The following is a 19,841-nucleotide window of genomic DNA, read 5'->3' on the forward strand; positions in this document are numbered from 1 at the left end:
GCTTCACCCTGTCTATTTTACTCGAGTCGCGAAACTCGCTTGTTTGTCGTTAAAGATAGCGAACGAAGCTTCTTATCCGATTAGGACCTTAGCAGATTACCAGCTAACCCCTAGCTTCACTCCCCCGACCTTACAACCCTCTGCAGATGAAATATTCCAGCGATTAAACGCTCGAACAGCAATTTTCCTCAGAATCAATTATTTTATCCATCTTCAAGGGCCAACGTGAAAATTGGCCCCAAAGATATTTGAAATTCCATTAGCAGCCAGGCAGGCTTGCATCGCGAATCAGTTAGTAGTGACGCGCTACGCGCTTCATTTCACACGCAGCTGCCTCTTATATATTTTCCTCGACGTACGTTAGATGAAAATGTAACTTATATAAATACATTATTTACAAGCGACTCTAGGCGTTGGTGAAAACTTGCAGCTTTACCTGCCGTTACGAAACGTAACTTTGCATGAAATCATTTATACTATTTTATCAAAAATGGCTAAAATAGTTTAGTAAACGAATAACAGCAGCAGCAAGAACTTTTAAACACGCTAAACTAAAAATTCTCACTAGTTTTATAATGATTTTTAAAAGCTACTCTCTAAACCCGAATAAGTGAAAATTTCACTTATTCCATAAGTGAAGGCATTCTTCACTTTTGAATAAGTGAAAATCGCTTTTGAAAAAGTGAAACTTTTATCCAAATGGTGACCATTATTCTATTCACTTATTCTAAGTGAACGCGATTTTTGACTTATCGAATAAGTGTATATACACTTACAATAAGTGAAATTTCACTTATTGAGATTTAGAGAGTATATATGACTAACTTCTCGATCATTCCTTCATTCACTTTGTACAAAAAATTTCATGACAACATCCTTGGCTATAACTCCCTTTCCTCAGCATTCCATCAGGTTCGCTCACACTAAACCAATACAATTAACAATGCACTCATACATTCGTACTCGCGCCTAATTTTCCAAGCCATTCCGTAACGCTATATACATAGAAATAAATTAAGCAAATTTGAAATATGGCTAATTTGGTATAACGTAGCGCACACGCCGCGGCTACGATATCGCTCCGACACCTCCGACAGAGCGAGAAGAGTCGGAAGACCGAGTTGCCGCGTCAACTCGGACAAAGACTGTCCTCGATGCAAAATATTTTCCAACTTATGCGCATCGACCAATTTTAATATGTATTTAGTAATGCTTCTATCGAGGTCTATATATATATATATATATATATATGTACACGTGGCTATTGGGTCTATACCCGGGCGTAAATTTCTCATACGGTTGACTGGGTTCAATAAAACATGTGCAACTGCACTCAGATGGAACTAAAATCTCCTGGGATCTGCTGCTAACTCCGACATTCACTGCCGTATAAAATTTATTTATACGTTTGTAGAGTCAAACGCACATTCGTATAGTTATATACCTATCGAACTACCTATATATAATAATACCGAGCGTATCAGCAGAGCGGTCTGCCGTACACCGTCCTTTTTCACTGTGCCATTTCTCTCTCCCTCCCTCTTCGCGCACGCAAAACGACCAGCAAGATAATGGAGTCATTAGCACTGTCGAATTATCTTTGGCGCAATTTCCATATCAGTGACTTTATCGAAATATGCATTTTCATTACTCGCTAAATATATAAAGTATTAGGTGCGCGAGTGGGCTGGATCCGTATTGCGATAAATGAAAAAGATAATTTAAATTGAAATTTATTTTGAGGTTAGGGCGGTCAAAGTTGCTGTATACGTTAGACGGTAGTGCTCGACAGTATGTATTTTCCGTGGAGACATTAGTGACACCAGTGACACTGCCGTGTCTCTTGATTCATTTCATTCATTCGCATAAGGGTGCAGCGGAAGGGAGGAGAATGTTCCGCGCTTTGTGTTGGAAGAAGAGAATATGCGGAAAGAGTCCGATGGAAATACTACAGAAGGTACTATAATAATATATCGTTGTGCATATGCTGGCTGGGTGGATTTAGTTGCAGGAGAGGATGCGTATACCGTTGGTTGGACGGGAATCAAAATTTCTCCTAGAGGGAATCGGTGACGGACGTTGCAAAAGACTGGAAAAGAAGCGATGCTGCTTTTGGCGTAACCCACATGCTCATCCACACGGCAAATGATATTCACTTGGCAAAATGAAAATGGTTTGCAAAGCATTCTTATACTGTGTACGTATGTATATGTATGTATATATATGTAGGTACAGCATGTTGGTTCGCGCCGATCTCTTTACAAAACGCGTGGACTCACGCGTTTCGGATCTTTCAAATATATATATTTATACTTACTACTTTTATTAGCTGCACATTGCGGAAAAGAGAAAATCAGCTTCATGCTAAAATTAATTGACGTTTGATCTGCGTGGCTGCGACGAAAAATCAAAGAGCAAAGTACAGTTTTCGGAAAATATATATATACGCGTTGAAAAGAAATCATCTAAATTTCTGAAATGATTGGATCCAACACGTAGCTCGCTTGGAAGCAAGATTTACGGTGTTTACTGGAGATCCTTAATTTAATTTCAAGGATGGTCCGATGACGCGAGGAAAGGAATGATGGATGATAAATATAGTATAGGTCATAGGGTGATAAATCTCTGAGTGGATAGCACCGAAATAGGTCAGCCAAGTAGGTTAAGGAAATGGACTCCGGACCCTGATGAAGGTTCGAAGAAAGCTCAGCATACGCTCACCCTGATGGTGGAATAAGTATCAAGAGCCAAGGTGTGTGTGCTTCGAATTATCTTTTATCGGTGGAAAATTAGGGTTGCAGAGGGTGGATGGGAAACGAAGAAAATTGAAGGAAATTATTAGCAGCGTGAAACTAGCGGTGTTACATAAACCGTAGGTTTCTCTTCCACTTGGTTTCCAGAAGAAAACTTCCATGGAAGCAATCTATTCGGCTCGACTGCAGTCCAATGTATACGGAGAGTATAGAAAATCCAATTGTCACTGCGGTAACACTGAAAATCCAACTGTCAAGGAGCGCAAATCTTATCAGCCGATTACGTCGAACGATTCCATGGCTCAAGAGACTTTTATCCCTCACTCGCAGTTCTCTCATTTCCGTATGCGCGCGGAAAGAATTCAGTGAACGGAGTTAAGTATTCGGTAACGATCGTAACAGTGTTAAATGATGTTAAGCTTCGAGCCGCTTTGCCCGTATATATATATATATACAGGCTAGAATGACAAGGATCTGCTTAGTTTTATCGCAGCTGCACCCCCTTTCGCAGATCTCTTATCAGAACAGTCTGATCCCCGTCTGCAGATATCCTCCTACTTCTTCTTCTCCTACATCTATGAGTTTGCGGATACGAAATTGGGATATAACGAGTGGTCGTTCGCTGTGCTCCTGCCATCTTGAATCTTTTCTCTTTGATACATCTATAGGCAAAGAGTGGATGGCCATTTGAGCGAATTTTTGGGAAATGGAATAGGAGCAAGTGAGCGAGCGCCACTGGATGCCGCATCTCGAGACTCGAGCCTTGAGATTTCCTCTCATTCCTCCCCTACCGGTGTTCATGCTTATCTCTAGCATTGCACTTTCTTCAGACTCTCGCCTTTCAATCATCGACCTCCTTCTCCTAAGCCAATAAAGCTTCGAAGCTTCAATTTGCATTTTCGACAACCAAGTCTATAAGGCTATCTATATATATATATATATATATATACACACACACACAGTAGGTACCGTACCATATATGCAGTATGCATATAAGTAGAACATAGAAATGTTATATGTAACGGTCGGCAGTGGTAGGTCTCTCTGCGCACGTGTACTCGCAGGTACGTACTTGCAGGCTACTACGAGAGGCCGAGAGCTGCTGCGAGTACGGAGTAGGGAATGTCCCTGGAACTTTGCCAGTTTTCCATGTTCTATGATTTCACATTAAAGTTTCAATGTACTCGGAGCGCGCGCGCGCGCGCGCGCTAAACTCGGTATATACACGACGTGAAACGTCGGATGAAGCCTTAATAAACTGATGCGAAAAGCAAATTTTATTCAAGTTTTCAGGAAATCGGTGTGGAACCTACGATTCCCCGCTTCCTTAACAAACTGACTTTCACCGGGATTTAATAAAACTTTAAAATGCACAGGGGGGAATGTTGCCAATGCTGTGCCGCCACTGAAGAATAAGTGGGCGGCACACGGCATGCGGCACAGTCTTGTCAAGCCAACAATACCGTTTTACTGACGTTTCTACGAGGAAAACAACATTGTTTTTCTATGAAATTTATTTAGTGTACGCTATACAACATTAGATCCTGCACGGAGATTAACATCCGCTGGAACAGCTCACTTTCTTCATTCCGGAACCGTAAGGATTATACGGGTATCCCTGGTATTAAGAGGGAACAGTTTCTTCCTCTCTCTCTCTCTCTCTCTCTCTCTCTCTCTCTCTCTCTCTCACTCCTTCTCTAATTACGACTCCAGTCTCTATGTATTCAGCACAATTCATTATTCACCGAGTCAACCTTGTTCTCTTCCCACCGGGTCTCCTGCTTAAAACTTACCTATTTATAACACATGTATAACAACGGGGCTTAATTCTTCACTGAAATATTCAAAAACCAAGCAGCGTAGTGTCAGTTGAAATCGATACAAGGGGGACGATTAAAATAAATTTACTGACCTTTTTACTAGTAGGGCAGTGCACCCGTTGACAGTAATCCTTCGTTAGCGCGAGACAAACGGAGAAACATTCTATGCACTACTATAAAAAAGGAGTAAAGTCACTGATAAAGATAGATGTACAGCTTGAAATATATAAAAAATACGGGACAACGGTACAATATCGTAGCGATTAATTCATCATTATCACGTTGTTCTTTAGCGCACAAAATGGAACACAGATAGTTCGCTAACCGATTAATTCCCAAGGGGTAACACTTTAATTCATTCTACGTTTCCTAATAGCGAGAGATGCGAGGGATACACTTAATGATTCGTCGAACAAACTTTCACTATTTTCTAAACAAGCGTAGAGGAGTTTGTAGTCTCGATTAATCGATTGGTTGATTGGGTCGGTCGAGCGATGATCCACGTCATATCGTGGCTCGAGCGACTTTCGTTTCCTTCAGGAAGGCGACAGGACGATGTATTTGTTTACCATTGATGTTGCGTTGTCGCAACATTTCCGCGAGCAGGTGAAAGCAGACCAGTGGAATGGGAAAAATGGCTAATTATCCTGATCCGATGGACAAGCAGGGCGGACACACGCGAACACTTAAGATACGCATCGCTCGCGACAGAAAGCTCGGTGGCATACGAAACTCGCGGACCTCCAGCAATTCTTTTGCTGGAAGGGTGGGTAGGTGGTGGTGGGTGGCCAGCACGAAACGAGGTTAATGGCACTCAAGATCTTTCAGCTTCCACGCTAGCGTCGTTTCTCGCACACTTTTTCCCTTCTTACTTTCCCACCCCTTCCTCCCTGCTTTTACCTCGTCTTCTTCGTCTCTGCCTTCGCCTTTGCCCTCCTCCCCGTCGACCGCGTCTCAAAGCTTCTTCCTGCACGAACGAAAAATAATTTTGCCACGAGACGACGGCGACGTCGCTACTGATGCTCCTCCTCGTGCAAGAGCACCGTGTCCGTGGACCAGACCAAGCGAGACTAAAACCTCGACCGGAAGGAATGCGCGTCGAACGTAGCAAACGATCGAGCCACTCACAATTTTTTCTTCTGCTTTCAATCACAATCCCTTCTAAAATCATAGCCGACTGCCTCCCAGTCCTTCCCGGCTGATGCGCAGAGTCATGCTTCGCTAGAATCAGAGGAGATTCTCCGCACGGCCTAATTTTGCGCCATCCGACAAAAACGACGACCAGCTGACTGCAGAGGGGAAAACAGCCTCCGCCTTCCAATCTCCGTGCCAAATTCACACGCAAACGCAATGGCAATTCCCATCGAGCTTCCTTGCATGCCAAACTCGAAGAAACTACCTCGATTCACTGATATAATATTCCCATTTGATAAAGTAACGGACGCAGGCTTGCGAATCTTTACGAGAGCACGATAAAGGCGAGCCACACGGGAAATAACCTCGCGCGCACCCAAAATGGTGGACGACACTCCCGAGCTTTGGCGAGCTTGGCTGACACGAGCAGCTATTCAGCTTCTCGATTAACTTTCCTCGTTGAAGCGTGCTATGTTCAACCCAAAGCTCGATGATTTGGCAGCCGTGAGGAAACGATAATCAGGTTTTTAGGTTGTTCGAGGCCTGTCACGAAGAGCTTCACTGGAGCTGTCGCCGCCTTTGATCTCGCACAACAACACGAGCGCGAATCGAACCAGCGGAGAGGGAATAGTAACGGCCACGTCCCATACACTCACTCGCGAAATCCCTACTCGATCACAGCACGCAACGTTACTCCGACGATGATCGTTGTTCACTTCAAATGGGAAATTGTTCGCGGCGAGGTCAAGCAATAGGGGGGAAAAAAGCCTCGCGAAAGACGACAGCTTCTAGAGGGGCTCCTCGTCGTCGGTCAGGACATTCCAGCTTAGACAGGGTGGACCGATGCGACTGGTGCGCCATCTGGCCGTTCGGCAGCGAAACCTATTACCGTCATGGCCGCACCTGCCTAGCCTGCCCTCCTTGCGTCAATAACAAGTTGCGCGCCACTCGGTATAAACAAGAGCTCACTCTTACAATCGTACACTTTCCGACAACCAAATTTTCCCCATCAGCCCATTTCTCCATTTCCTCTCATCTCGTAGTTCCTAGAGGATACCTAGCTATGCTGCAAAGCTCCTTTACAATCTCATAACTCCTCTCCTACTAAAGAGCCTTACTTCTAATTCCTATCTCGTGGAAACTTTCATGCAACTACCCCGACTGACTAATGCTGGGTTGGGGCGGCTGCGCGAGTCGCACTGAACAAACCCCGCATGGAAACCCGATAGGTTGCGCCGTAAACACCCGATTTTTACCGACGATCAACGAACTCTTCGTGTCTCTCCATAATCCACCGACTCAAACTGCCCAGACTCTACACCCTCTACAATCTACCGTTGTTCTCTCTTTCTCTCGTGTTGCTCCTCTTCTCACGCTCACGCGCCACAGAACCGAAGCCAAAGCGTGGAACATGCGAGCTTTTTTCGGATTTCTCGTCGCGCCGACCGATGCGCCATCTCGCCATACATTTCCACAACTTGTTTCATCGGCGCGCACTTGTGCTTGATCAAAGTGGAACAAAAAACCCTAGCGCCGCAAGTAGTAATGAGCGATTTCAGTCAGACGCCTACTCATATACAAGCCGCTACTATATAAGTTTATATTTTTCCACTTATATATATGTATATATATTATATCTTATCGAATCGATACAGCAGTACTACTCGGACAATTATGATAAATTCTACACATTTTCTTTCGTCTCGTACTGTTTGAAATTCAAGTCGCGTTCCTCCTCCTCTTCTTCCTTCCCTTCACCTTCATTGTCGATCCCAATAGTATATTCCTCGCTCGAGGACTGAAATACGATTGTCGTTTATCGTCGCTTTACGAATTGAATTTTAGGAAGACTAAATACATCATGATACACACACACACACACACCCACGTGTATATCTAGCAAATTTTAAGAAAAAGCTGACCTTGTCTTTCATCGACGATCTGAGATACAACAACTGATTATCGCATTCGAGCTGTTCAGTCGCTGCAGCTTGGCATTGCTTGTAATTAATCAGCCAAGATCCAAGATACGCAACTGCGTCGCGAGGCTTTTTCGCCGCGATTTCTCTCAAAGCCATTTTAAGTGGTAATCCCAAGTGTCGGATCAGCCACTTTCCATTCTCGGACAAACCTGACACATATTGTCCAATCTCAGTGCCCGCCCAGTCTTCCTTCTTTTCATATTTTAATCCGGGATACTCTCCCTCCCCCTCTTCACCACAGACTCGACCATAAAGAAGATCGTTATTAAAATTATAAGGTCCAATGGGCCGATCGTAGCGTCTCTTTTTCTCCTCTTCGATGCCGCACGGATCTTTCAACAGTGGCAACAGCAAACGCTTGGCTATTACATTGGGCTTATCGCTGAAAATAACAAACATATAGACCTTGTTCTTTCTACAAAAAATTGAAAGTTATAAATTTTATATAAATTCCCTTACCCGGTATTTTGAACGAGAGCTTGCGGAGCGTCCTCGTATCTATCTCTTAGGACTATTATGGGTTCTCGAAAGTCCAATTTTGTTGGTGGCACGCTCTGCTTTCTAGCCCAATCTGACATGTTGTTCGTGGAAATGCGTTGCGTTATTTCTCAAAAGACAATGTTTACAATAGCGACAACCGACAACCGACAAACAAGCAGCGGCCATAAATCTGTCACCATTTCGACCAAGAGATTGATCGCGCATCCGGCGCATCTTTAGCGGGGCTCCACTCGGTTCCAGCCCCCGAGTGCCCAATCCTCGCTCCTCGCGCTGCTGCGCTGCCGCAGGCCGCTGCTCCTCATACAAATATAATATTCCTCTGTTTGTCATGGCATTTTTTACTTTTACACAACCAACATTGAAACATCGGAACGTCTATCCTCTGAAGTTATTTACGTATGTATATCTAAGAGCAAAGAATAGCATTTGCGATGAGGATTTATTGAACAAAGATAGTGTTGTTTTACCAGCGAGTTACTGCTATTACAACAATGGAGTAATTATAGTCGGCGGACGGCACGCTTTTTTCCTCTTATCTGATGACTCGTGGGACACTCGGAGACATTCGGAGACTGGCAGATATATAGAGCGTATCGGTTTCCGTGCAGAAATCCTCAAACAGAAAATCATTGCTCTCTAATATTTATTATATGTACTTATACAATAGCAAGAATAAGAGGGTTTGCCGGAGCCAGCCAAGTCAAATAGCGTCTATACCAAAGCTCATTGTATTCGTCTGTTTTCTCCTTAATCGCGTCACAATCTCTATTAAGTTTGCAAAATTATGCTGTTTTCCACGCACACACGCATGCACACGTACATACATATTGCACACCCACGCCACAGTTTGACGTTGACGGAAGTAGTGAGTAAGTTGCGCAGATAAGACATTTTACGATCTCACTATCTCTCTCTCTCAAGCAGCTATGACAAATAATCGAAATGGCCTAAATATTCAAATACTGAGCAAATAGCGGATGGAATCATAAATAATTCGCTCGTACCCTTATCGAAAAGTAAATCTCCCGATGTCACCTGACGCACCGCTATCCTCTTTCGAAGACAGCATATTTCGAAGCTCCTCGAGGCCCGCAAGCACCAGTAGATCGATCCGCTTGGTAGCACGTAACATGTGCTCATCACCCAACGTCATCCGTCCAGACATTCCACGCTCCGCCAATTGAACGCAACATGTCGTCCTTGAAAGATCCCGAGAAAGTTGAGCCAGCCTGCAATAACAAGACCCACTGGCCACAGTGGTTGGCTTCGTTCACCGGTAAAATAGAACAAAGATGAAGAATCAATGGACCATTTAATCCCGAGTTTGTCTTTCGGCATTTTTTCAGTGAGTCTGGCCATCGTGGTGAGCGGATTGGCCAACGGATGGGTATCGCCCTACCTGGCAAGACTTACTTCGGACGAAGCTGATGGCGATGGGGAGACCTTGAAACTTACCGACACAGAGGCATCCTGGGTAGCGTCCATTCTTAACCTTGGACGACTGGTCGGTGCCGCTGTAGGCGTCATTTGCCAAGGTAACCTTCCTTTCCTAAATATATATAAATAGATAGTCGTGAAATTTTTCCTGGAAAAACCATGCGTGCATGCATGCACGACTTTTATTCACCTCATTCGGTATAAGCTCATCATAATAGGAATGACGCGCGCAACGAGAAAAAAAACCTCTTTATTTACATCCACACCTGCATCCCCTGCCGTGAGAGAGTTCTCTCCGCTTTGCATAGCGCGATGTGCCTCTCTTATATAGAGATTTCAAATCTTGCGAGGTAAAATCGATCTGAATATTCAAAGAAAACGACACTTTTTCAGCATGAGAAAAAGCCAGCAACCGATCAGGACTGGAGAAATCTAAGAACAAGGCAGCCATGGCTCAGTAATTGCACATTTGCACACGAAAACCCGATGCAGGCAAAAAGTGCGTTATGTTTTTTCTTTCTCTATAATATAAATCGTTGCTCTCGTGCGCGATGCTGGATGACCGAAGTGCGAGCCAAGGCATCCGAGAGAGATCCAAGCTAAAGGAAGACAGGGACATTTGGTCCTCGGCATAGATACATATCGTGCGTAATAGATTTCTTGTTTCTTCTCGAGTAGCTTGAATAGAGTTAATTTCGGGATAAATCGAGCGGAAATCAAAGATGAAGAATATCCTGAGTCATGGTGATCTTGTTCCAAGGTTGGCATGTGTCTAACGCGTTTCACGACGCGATCTTCAGAGTACACCGGAAGGAAGAGGACGCTTCTACTTGGCGGTCTGCCATTAGCGTCCGGCTGGATATTCACCATTTGTTCCACGTCGGTCTTCTGGCTCTACGTATCTAGGTTCTGCTCGGGTATTGGTTCGGGCATGATTTGGCCTGCCCTCTCCCTGTACCTTGGAGAAATCGCGGATCCTTCGATTCGCGGTGCTCTGGTAAGCTTCGTTAATATATATATATATATATATATATATATATATTTAATAAATATAGTAAAATATAAGTACTGCGCAAATAATCGCTTAAATTTGAAAATATAGCGTGTACTTGCTTGTGTATGGGCGACGTGTTACGCAAGAGAAAAAAAGACTCTCTATCTATAAATTTCTATAGGCGCTTCACTAATATGCGCGGGTTTAAATCTATCCGTATTGGCTGCATTGCAGTCGAGCGTGGGAGATGTTGTAAATTATTACATACGGAAGGCAAGGCATGGCAGAAGCTAGCGCATAAGATATATATATACGTGCCTAATGTAAAACGTCACGTTTTCAGATATCCCTGAATGTGAACGTAGCTTCCATAGGAGCGTTCCTGGGTAACGCGATGGGTCCTTATCTGTCCATGGAGATGTTCGCATACGTGAGCCTCCTGCCGAACATCCTCTTTATAGCTCTTTTCTCCCTGATACCCGAATCACCGTATCATTACCTTCTTCGGGACGACTTGGATAAGGCCGAGGCGTCCTTGAAGTGGTTCCGCAGAGAGCAAAATGTCAAGGCAGAAATGCAAGAATTGCGGGACTTTGTGGGTAACGCTGCCTCCACTAATTTACTCGATAAATTCAAGGAATTGTGCCAATATAGTAAGTCTTATGTATATATGTATATCTTCTGTTCCTATGGGAGAAAAAAAATTAAATCATTGATTTTACTGATTTCAGGCAATTTGAGAAAGATAACGATTATGATCTGCTTAAACATTTTCGTCTACATGACCGGATATAACGTGGTCAACTCGTACACGGAGATCATCGTGACGAGTTCCGGAGTGAATTTACCAGCCAGCGTCGTCGTCATGGGCTTGGGACTCTCCTCTGTAATAGCCGGGGCTACCGCGGTATTTGCCATAGACAGATTAGGCAGAAGATTGCTGCTGATGTGCGCCGGATTTGGCGCGTTCATCTCTTTGGCCTTGCTGGGCCTACATTTCCACCTTTTGTCCATCGGTTACGATCCTCATCATCTCACCTGGCTACCAATCTTATCATTGTTAGCTTTCAACCTGTTCGTCAACTATGGATTCGTGCCTATGCCTGGTACACTACTCGGGGAAATATTTCCGGCCAGCCTGAAAACTTTTCTATCTTTCGGCTTTCATTCCGGAAATTCCCTCCTTGCCTTTACATTCACGAAAACTTATCAACCCTTCCTGGATCTCGTTGGTCAAAAGTACGTTTTCTGGACTTACGCTCTGTCCACGTTCCTCTCGATACCGTACGTCTACTATTTCATCCCGGAGACTAAGGGAAAGAGTCTTTTGGAGATTCAAAAATCCATCGGCAAATAATCACCTATAGGTTCTCTGTTAGCGACACTTTTTAATTTTCATTCTTTTATTCCTTTTACCATATATATAAATGAAAACTCTCTTGCGCGAGTGTCCGCGTCTTTTTATCTACCCCTATTATATATGTATATAGATATAGAATTCTTTCTCGCGAGATAAACTTTTCTATTTTTTAATCTTCGACTTTGGTCTCAATTAAATACTCATTTTTAAATATATGTGTATACATTATAACACATGGAGAATTCAATCAACTGTCGTATCAACTATTTTATATGATATATATATATATATAAGCATGGTCAGTGAATGCATTTTACGGATAGACTACATAATATGAGATTTATCGATTATTATTTGACAAGCAAATACCGGCTTTAAGATTGAATAAGAAAATGAAAGAGAGAGAGAGAGAGAGAAGAAATTATTGTGTTCGCGCGTGTGCCATAATAAAGACCGAGAAAAAGGATAGCAGAATGGTTATCAATCAAAAGCATTAATCATTTCTCAAATAAAATATCAAAAAATGCTAGAAAAAAAAATCCCTAAGAAAAGTTTCCAGTAAACGCATTCTCATCTGTACACAATATAGATAATACTTTACCTTCAATCATCAGAGTAAATGACGAACTTAGTAGTTTCTAATAACTAAAATTTAATCAGATAAAAAATTCGATAAATTATTTGTCAAAAGTTTATTTATGGTATTAAAATATGCTCAAGATGCTTTCAAGTCATAATATCTCAGTGAATATGGTGGATATGATCTGCAATAATAAATAAAAATATAGGTCCAGCCAGCTGTCTGTTGCTAATGTTGTGCGTTCTCTAGGATGATAGAGACGGCCGATACAGTTTAATGTGAGCTCTGGTAGGAATACTAGGAAGGAATCACCTATAGAAATCCTAAAATCACCCTTTCTTGAGTAGTTAAGTGCTGACAGACAGGTACTGGCGCAGTGACAGATGAAATTATAGGTATATAAATACAACTGATTACAACGGGTCTAATCTAAGCTTAAGTAGTTACTAGCCTATATATAAGCAATATTATAAATTTAATAGGCATCAGTTATGACTCATAAGCGAAACGTATACATATGTGTGTCTCGTGTTTTCTGTGTACCCTAACCCCTCTGTCTAACCATTGAGTATAATATGCAAGCAAAGCTTAATCTGTCAATTTATGCCATTCTATAGAAAATCCCTACAACACACATTCATTGAATTCAAACAATCAATATGAAGAAAAGGAAATTAATATCATCCACATCAGAACCTGCAGTAGACAAAAAGAAATTTCTCACAGATGATTCGTACCATAATGATGATAAGTGTGATGAGACTGTTTTAGTTAAAAGTGGAAAAAAAATCAATTTAGACATTTTAAAGAACTGTAAGTTTTTTCTTACATAATCTTCTGTTATTTATACTTTAATGCCAAATGAAAATTTAGATAAAGATTCTGTGAAGGAAGAGCTGGAGACACATGCCAATAAAGTTAAGAAGAGAACAATTGCAAATAGAAATAAACTTTTGAAAGAAGAATTAAAACCACTGGAAGATCCACCCTGTACCTCCTGGGAGAAAGAAATCTCTGCGCACAGATTAGATCATTCATTTTTCCACAGTCCTTGCGAAGAACTAGCAACAAAATTACTGGGTAAGATTGGAAATAATTTATTATATTGCACATTCCTTGCAAAAGTGGCACAGTTTAGAAATATATAAATTTATGTTAAACTTATTCTATCACAATTAATTTTATCTTATATATTCTATCACTCATAAAATTAGCCAAAATAATTCTTCTAATTTCAACCTGGTTATGATAGTGACACTTTAAATAATAAACAAGTTTGTGTGATTAATAAAGGTACTAAGTATTTACTAAAATCTAGCCTAACTTACATGTACTATCGTGTTATGTAAAAGTAATACCACTACTCTTAAAACAAGCTGCATAATAATAATTGTTTGTATATTCTTGCTCAGTTATTTAAAATCAATATTTATGAAATTTGTTAATATTCCAGAATTTTGAAATCTCTATTGTGTTTTTATTGCAGCCTATCAATAATGTCAGAATATAAAGTCATAATGCATGACTATTTATTTACAGGAAAAGTTCTTGTTAGAAAATTGGATAATGGAGCAATATTAAAAGGTCTAATAGTTGAAACAGAAAGTTATTTAGGAGGATTGGATAAAGCATCTCAGTCATATCAAAACAAAGTCACACCAAGAAATGTACCAATGTATATGCCACCAGGCACTATCTATATTTATATGACATATGGAATGTATCACTGCTTCAATTTATCTAGTTTAGGTAATTATCATTATTTCATTCTTTTCAGATTTAATAAAACAGCTATTGATCAGTATTTATTTAACTTTAATTTTCAGGAGAAGGGTCTGCTGTGCTTATAAGAGCTTTGGAACCTTTGGAAGGAATAGAATATATGGTTATTAATCGAAAAGCAAAGTCAAGATCTAAAAATGCTAAAACCATAAACAAAACTCTAGAAATAGATCAGCTCTGCAATGGTCCATCAAAATTGTGTATGGCCTTTCAACTTGAAAAATGCCACAGCAAATATTCAATATGCACTTGGAAAAATTTATGGCTTGAAAATAGTTTAGCAGAGGAAAGTATTACAGTAGTTTCTTGTCCAAGAATTGGAATAGATAGTGCAGGCATAGAATGGGCTAGTAAACATTTAAGATACTACATCTATAATAATAAGTTTGTAAGTAAAAGGGATAAAAAAATCGAATCCTTGATTCAATCAAGTCTTAACAAAGAAAGATTATGATTCATATACACAAGTGCATAATTTTATATTTATATAAATTATTTATAGAAAACGTATCACATAATAAATATATTTTTGCATATTACATTTTAATGAAAATTCTTTTACGCCCATTCTTTCATAACTCGTTCGTAGTCCTCTTCTTCAATAAATGGCTTATCAATTGAGCTGCAAATAAAGTGATATTTGTTTAGTAGCAGTTTATAAAAAGAAAAAAAAATATCATTTTACAATATTGCTCACTCTATCATTAATTCTCCACAATACAAACATTCAGAAGCAATAAGATCATCAATATCAGCTTTAATTTGATCCTTCGTCGATAAGGACGTAGATCCAACCGATGTAGTGTCATCCGATTTACTTGGAAAAGCAGTAAGTTGTCTTTGAAGATCGGCTAATTTTATTCTCTGGCTTATTGATAACATTGGTGTTAGAGCAGCAACAAGGCAATCTCCATGAAATTTATGTCCGCAAGGAAATACATAAAACGGTCTTATTAATAGCTGCACGTCACATTTATTACATGTATCTTTGGCATGAATAAAAGTACACCTAAAAGGTGAAATTAGTTTGTATAAAACTATATAATTGCATATATGTATATATATTTTTCAAAACAATATACCTCGTTCTAAAATCTTGAATATCTTTTCTAATCAGCTCTGCAGCTTTGGTGGCCTCTTGCATTTCATCTTTTAAGTCTTGAATATGTTGATTATATTCCTATTAAATTATAACATCAAAATAACTCGTTTATAGCTAGCCCATCTATGATTATGTTTTCGTACCTGTAAAGAGTTACAAATAGCATCCTTAAAGTGATCAATTGTTACAAAATCTGAAAAAAATGGTAAAATGTCTTCAATTTTAACTAAATCACAATTTTGTAAAAACTTCATTGCTTGCTTTATGTCATCACTTTCCCGGACAACATGTTCCGCTGAAAACAAATTAAATAGTGGTAACGGATCATTCGTCATATATTTTTATGGTCAAATGATATATTACCTATCTTCAACCATAATTTTTTTCTTAATTCATCATCATGATCAGAAGGCATGGAAGCAATTTTCTTTGCCAATTCCACATTTATTGTCAAAGCTAAATCTACTGCAGTACTCCAAAGACCAAGTATAGCAGATAATTGCACACATGCTTCAGTTAAATTTGTTTCTTGACACAATCTTAAAGCATAATGGACATCATAATGAACCATACTTATATCTTGCTCTAATAAAATTTACAATATTAAAATTATTAAAGATATTTCACGGGGACGGATAATTTTATGGATATGTTATAGATACAAATATACCTTGTGAGCTTATGTAACGCATTACCTCATCTGGTTTATATCGCGCGTAAAGTGACAATAAGAAATTATGTATTGCTTGATCCTGACAACTTAATTTGTATATACAAAACTCTAAATACCTTATAATTTCTTTCGCCTAAAATTGTTTAAATATATTAATAATTTATAAATAAAATAATTAAGAAAATTTTCTTACGTGTTTCTCATCGCAATTACAAGAAATTAAAGCTGGAAGAAGTTTTGATGGTTTCAAGAAAGATCCTTGAGAAATCAGAATGCCTACTGTCGGGCGAGGTAATTCTTGTAAAAGAGTACCGGCAAATTGATAAAATAATTCCTTATTATCTTGATTTTCCAAAACCTCTAATGCTTTTAAATAATTATTCTCGTACAAATGTTTTCGAATGACTTCTTCGTAATTGCCGTGCATTATTGTTAAATTAATAAGGTGATCTTTATCACCATGGCTTGCCAGAAGTTCGTAAATTGTACTACGATTTTTCTTAACACACTCCTACAAATAAAATTAGTTTATTATATTATGTTGTCATAACTTATTTAGTTTCAATGTCATAGATAAAGTAAAAGCACACACATCAACTTTCGGCATAACAAGGAATTGGTCAAGCTGCTTCTGAAGCTCTATATATTGCGGATCATTGCGTGAAATCTTATTATTTTTTAATGTTCCTAGCTGAGTCATAAATAGTTCTATTACCCAAACAACTATCATAGTTATTTGTGTCTTGTCCTGAAGTTTTAAACCTCCAAGTTTCTGGGATTTTAATAAAACTTATTTTAATATTAGATGCATTTCTAAAAACAGAATGACAAAGATTCATTTACCTTTATGAGGAATATCTTTAAAGGTTCTATTTGTTCAGCGCGTAAGAATTTTAACGCTATTTCTTCAAATGACGAATACGTATCAGCATATATAAGAGCGCTTTCGATGTATCTATAAAACAATATATTAAATTTAGGCCAACAAAACCTTTTTCAAATACAAATTATTCTATAAATAAAATATTTACTGATTATTTTTAAAAAGTATTTCAGCTTGTTTTACAAGTACGTGATCTACATGTGCGGGATTGTCCTTGCAATATTGCTTGGCAAGCTCGAATTCTCCATTTTCAACATAAACCTGCCAAACATTACGGTCCTCTTTGTTAATTTTGTATTTAAATACTGCTCTCTCAGTACAAGCCCATATTATTCGAGTTGCAGGATCTTTGGTAATAGCAACAAGCTTCCCTATTGCCTAAGTAAAAATTAAATATAGTCCACAAAGAAATAATAGTTTTATGTCGAGTCTTTGATGCATACATCATTATACATATCTTCAAATATGAGCTCCTCATTCAAAAGCGATATTCCTTTTACGTGATCCGTATAAAGTAGTAAAGCATGGAATTCTGTTAACACAAATGACAGAGGAGCAACAGCCTTTTGCACTGAATTACTAGTCATTAGACTAGTTTCAGGACATGTCAAATCCTTTTTATCAATCAATACATTTTTAGGATCAGCTTTTGTATTAATTTGAGCATACAGAATCCCCCCTTCATACAGCCAGCCAAATGATTTTGGAAATGCACCAAGTTTTGGATAATAAAATTGCATTTTTGAATATGGCAGACTATTTATTACGTGTGTGTAGTTTTCTGTAAAATATTTGTAATTTAAAAATAATTGTCCTTCTTAATAATTTTATCTTTATATGCTTACCAGGTTTATTTAAATATTTATTAAAAACTTGTTGTAATAAGGGCTTTTCTTCAGGATTTGATACTATATCAATAAATTGATATAAACAAGTACGTGTTGTTAATATAATTAGATATCTATCAGAGTTTGGTATTCTATGAAATTCTAAGCCAGTGATTGGTGTGTTATTATTTTTTCCTATATCAAACACCTATAAAAATAAGAGTAGTTATTAACATTATTTTTTATAAATAGCTAGCAACAGCTTAATATTTTTATATAAAGGCATGATTAAAAAATCATTCACAGAAGAGAACAAAATATTTTATTATCAGTATACAAATTTTAAATAGTACATACCTTATGCCAATATTGTTCTAAACCTGTATTAAATATCTTATCGCCATCAAATGCAAGCTCGGTTTCAAAAATAAGACCCTTTGAAGTTCCCAAAAGTATAGGCCCTGATGTAGTTTTGCTGGTACTTGTAAAATTCCATCCTACAGCAGTTATTTCATGTCCCTTAAATTTTCCTGCCTAACAGTTAATGATTCATATTAAGAAAAATTATCAAACTAATAAAAATGACTCATTACTTACATGTTTCAACTTATTAGATTGTTTATGAACATAGTAAAGTTCTGGCTGAGGATTATCACCTTGTTTTGGAACTAAAGGCAGTAACAAATGATTACCCAGTGGATCCAAAAATAAATTAGATAACTTCATATTTGTCATATACTTTGATATGTCAATTTCTGAAATGATATAATTCTGTAATTTTCTTTAAATACAAAATATATCCAAAACTCGATAAGCATAGTAAAAAAGTGTTTTATTTTGCTTTGACCTATTCATTTGATGAGATAAAAGATTATCAGTTTATTGTCATAAGCACGATCAAAATTAGATTTAAAATTAAATTAAAACAAGTTTTTTGATTTAACTAGTTTCAACTGTAATCATAAATATTCCAGGGAGAATACCATACCTTCTATATTACTGGCATCTTTAAGATGAATTCTTAATAAAGTATTATTACCCATGGCAATTATAATTATATTATTACTAACAGCCAAATGCAAAATTTTATCTGTTGGTTGAAAATTTACTTTTTGTTTCATAAATATTGGCCCATCATCTTGAAGTTTCATTTGTATAAATCCAGATGAGGTCTATGAATCACAAATAATTAATTAAATATTTCTTAAATTTTTGATGATTTATTGGACTGAATAGTGAAGAACGCACAATATCTGGTCGGCTTAGATTTGGATTCACTTCTTTTGACCTCTGCGAGGCTTGTGCAAATTGATCAAATATAGATGTCATTTTGCTAATAATTAATATTTATTCACCAATTACAAAACTTCATTTGAAATTCTTTATAACCACTAAGCTAAATATTATATAGTTATGTACATTTTAATTACAAGTATACATTATTGCTAATATTATGCTAACAAATTTGATCTCGAGCATTACTAGTGCGGATTATCATATTCAAATACCCAAAGAAGAAATTAAATACGCTCGATCTGACTCCGAATTGTCAAAAATGAGTATTGAGATAACGAAAAGATTAGTATCGTTGGTATTGTAATTGTCTGATCACATTGGTCAATGTGTAAGTAATTATTAGTCAAATAAATCAATGATTAATATTCAGCTAACTGCTAAATAATGCTTTGCTTTAGGGACTAGCTAGCCAGATATCCAGCCAGTCCAGACTCCAGTCCAGAGTTGTCCAGCCAGAGTCCAGATAGTGATAGCCGAGCTCAATCGAGTTACTCTAAACTTCTAGAGTATCCAGCCAGAGTAGTCAGAACAGAACTGTCAGAAATCAATCTACTAGGGGGGGGGCATAAGAATAGACACGTTCGAATCGACTTTAGGCTCTAATACTACAGTTTACGTGACATATACTGTAGTACTTGAAACTTGAGTCAAGCTCGAGTGATGTATGTATATGACATAATATGAATACGGAGGAAGGATTTGTTTTTTGTTCCTTTT

At 38.4% G+C, this 19,841-nt stretch overlaps 5 protein-coding genes across 12 annotated transcripts in view; 2 read left to right on the top strand and 3 right to left on the bottom strand.

Moving 5' to 3' along the window:
- The window catches only part of LOC136776501 (inactive rhomboid protein 1), a 138,828-nt gene extending 131,990 nt beyond the window's left edge, over positions 1 to 6,838 (bottom strand). For all 5 annotated transcript variants that reach the window (XM_066732067.1, XM_066732066.1, XM_066732064.1 and 2 more), the window contains exon 1: positions 4,666 to 6,838. The gene's annotated coding sequence lies outside the window, so the exon portion shown is untranslated. The remainder of the gene's footprint in view (positions 1 to 4,665) is intronic.
- Positions 1,805 to 14,882, top strand: LOC136776504 (putative 3-methyladenine DNA glycosylase). 2 transcript variants are annotated; one of them, XM_066732074.1, is made up of 5 exons: positions 1,805 to 2,173; positions 13,179 to 13,374; positions 13,435 to 13,641; positions 14,101 to 14,310; positions 14,388 to 14,882. In XM_066732074.1, exons 2-5 carry the CDS (start codon positions 13,221 to 13,223, stop codon positions 14,795 to 14,797), a joined length of 981 nt encoding a protein of 326 aa, XP_066588171.1. In that variant the 5' UTR covers positions 1,805 to 2,173; positions 13,179 to 13,220; the 3' UTR covers positions 14,798 to 14,882. The 2 variants fall into 2 exon arrangements, with proteins under 2 accessions (XP_066588171.1, XP_066588170.1); XM_066732073.1 differs by lacking the exon at positions 1,805 to 2,173 and adding an exon at positions 12,824 to 12,956.
- Positions 7,260 to 8,552, bottom strand: LOC136776331 (uncharacterized). The gene is made up of 3 exons (XM_066731770.1): positions 8,149 to 8,552; positions 7,630 to 8,071; positions 7,260 to 7,505 (listed from the first exon to the last, which is right to left on the bottom strand). Exons 1-3 carry the CDS (start codon positions 8,265 to 8,267, stop codon positions 7,392 to 7,394), a joined length of 675 nt encoding a protein of 224 aa, XP_066587867.1. The 5' UTR covers positions 8,268 to 8,552; the 3' UTR covers positions 7,260 to 7,391.
- Positions 9,266 to 11,995, top strand: LOC136776503 (facilitated trehalose transporter Tret1-2 homolog). Of its 3 annotated transcripts, XM_066732070.1 has the most exons (5): positions 9,266 to 9,466; positions 9,537 to 9,725; positions 10,428 to 10,624; positions 10,965 to 11,274; positions 11,353 to 11,995. In XM_066732070.1, exons 1-5 carry the CDS (start codon positions 9,382 to 9,384, stop codon positions 11,976 to 11,978), a joined length of 1,407 nt encoding a protein of 468 aa, XP_066588167.1. In that variant the 5' UTR covers positions 9,266 to 9,381; the 3' UTR covers positions 11,979 to 11,995. The 3 variants fall into 3 exon arrangements, with proteins under 3 accessions (XP_066588167.1, XP_066588168.1, XP_066588169.1); XM_066732071.1 differs by lacking the exons at positions 9,266 to 9,466; positions 9,537 to 9,725 and adding an exon at positions 10,025 to 10,271 and having other exon boundaries at positions 10,388 to 10,624; XM_066732072.1 differs by lacking the exons at positions 9,266 to 9,466; positions 9,537 to 9,725 and adding an exon at positions 10,040 to 10,126 and having other exon boundaries at positions 10,388 to 10,624.
- Positions 14,852 to 19,654, bottom strand: dor (vacuolar protein sorting-associated protein 18 dor). Its single transcript, XM_066732069.1, has 16 exons — positions 19,077 to 19,654; positions 18,817 to 19,000; positions 18,426 to 18,583; positions 18,186 to 18,362; positions 17,847 to 18,036; positions 17,445 to 17,782; positions 17,150 to 17,379; positions 16,962 to 17,073; positions 16,711 to 16,890; positions 16,312 to 16,629; positions 16,116 to 16,251; positions 15,809 to 16,030; positions 15,589 to 15,740; positions 15,426 to 15,523; positions 15,041 to 15,352; positions 14,852 to 14,965 (listed from the first exon to the last, which is right to left on the bottom strand). The coding sequence occupies exons 1-16, from the start codon at positions 19,155 to 19,157 to the stop codon at positions 14,902 to 14,904; spliced, it is 2,952 nt and encodes a 983-aa protein (XP_066588166.1). The 5' UTR covers positions 19,158 to 19,654; the 3' UTR covers positions 14,852 to 14,901.
- Positions 19,655 to 19,841: the final 187 nt, after the last annotated feature.

Source organism: Prorops nasuta, unplaced genomic scaffold, assembly GCF_024137725.1.
Source record: "Prorops nasuta isolate Cenicafe-Biocafe unplaced genomic scaffold, Cenicafe_Pnas_1.2 PNAS00009, whole genome shotgun sequence".
NCBI classification, from domain to species: domain Eukaryota; kingdom Metazoa; phylum Arthropoda; class Insecta; order Hymenoptera; family Bethylidae; genus Prorops; species Prorops nasuta.

Excerpts from the sequence above, each read along its gene's own strand:
- LOC136776331 (XM_066731770.1), bottom strand. The coding sequence starts at position 8,267 with ATGTCAGATTGGGCTAGAAAGCAGAGCGTGCCACCAACAAAATTGGAC. Across the intron at positions 8,072-8,148 it reads GCTCTCGTTCAAAATACCGG|CGATAAGCCCAATGTAATAG; the intron begins GTAAGGGAATTT and ends TGTTATTTTCAG. Across the intron at positions 7,506-7,629 it reads GATCGTCGATGAAAGACAAG|TCCTCGAGCGAGGAATATAC; the intron begins GTCAGCTTTTTC and ends ATCGTATTTCAG.
- LOC136776503 (XM_066732070.1), top strand. The coding sequence starts at position 9,382 with ATGTCGTCCTTGAAAGATCCCGAGAAAGTTGAGCCAGCCTGCAATAAC. Across the intron at positions 9,467-9,536 it reads GTGGTTGGCTTCGTTCACCG|TGAGTCTGGCCATCGTGGTG; the intron begins GTAAAATAGAAC and ends GCATTTTTTCAG. Across the intron at positions 9,726-10,427 it reads TGTAGGCGTCATTTGCCAAG|AGTACACCGGAAGGAAGAGG; the intron begins GTAACCTTCCTT and ends CGCGATCTTCAG.
- LOC136776504 (XM_066732074.1), top strand. The coding sequence starts at position 13,221 with ATGAAGAAAAGGAAATTAATATCATCCACATCAGAACCTGCAGTAGAC. Across the intron at positions 13,642-14,100 it reads ACTAGCAACAAAATTACTGG|GAAAAGTTCTTGTTAGAAAA; the intron begins GTAAGATTGGAA and ends ATTTATTTACAG. Across the intron at positions 14,311-14,387 it reads CTTCAATTTATCTAGTTTAG|GAGAAGGGTCTGCTGTGCTT; the intron begins GTAATTATCATT and ends TTTAATTTTCAG.
- dor (XM_066732069.1), bottom strand. The coding sequence starts at position 19,157 with ATGACATCTATATTTGATCAATTTGCACAAGCCTCGCAGAGGTCAAAA. Across the intron at positions 16,031-16,115 it reads GCGTTACATAAGCTCACAAG|AGCAAGATATAAGTATGGTT; the intron begins GTATATTTGTAT and ends AAATTTTATTAG. Across the intron at positions 15,524-15,588 it reads CTATTTGTAACTCTTTACAG|GAATATAATCAACATATTCA; the intron begins GTACGAAAACAT and ends ATAATTTAATAG.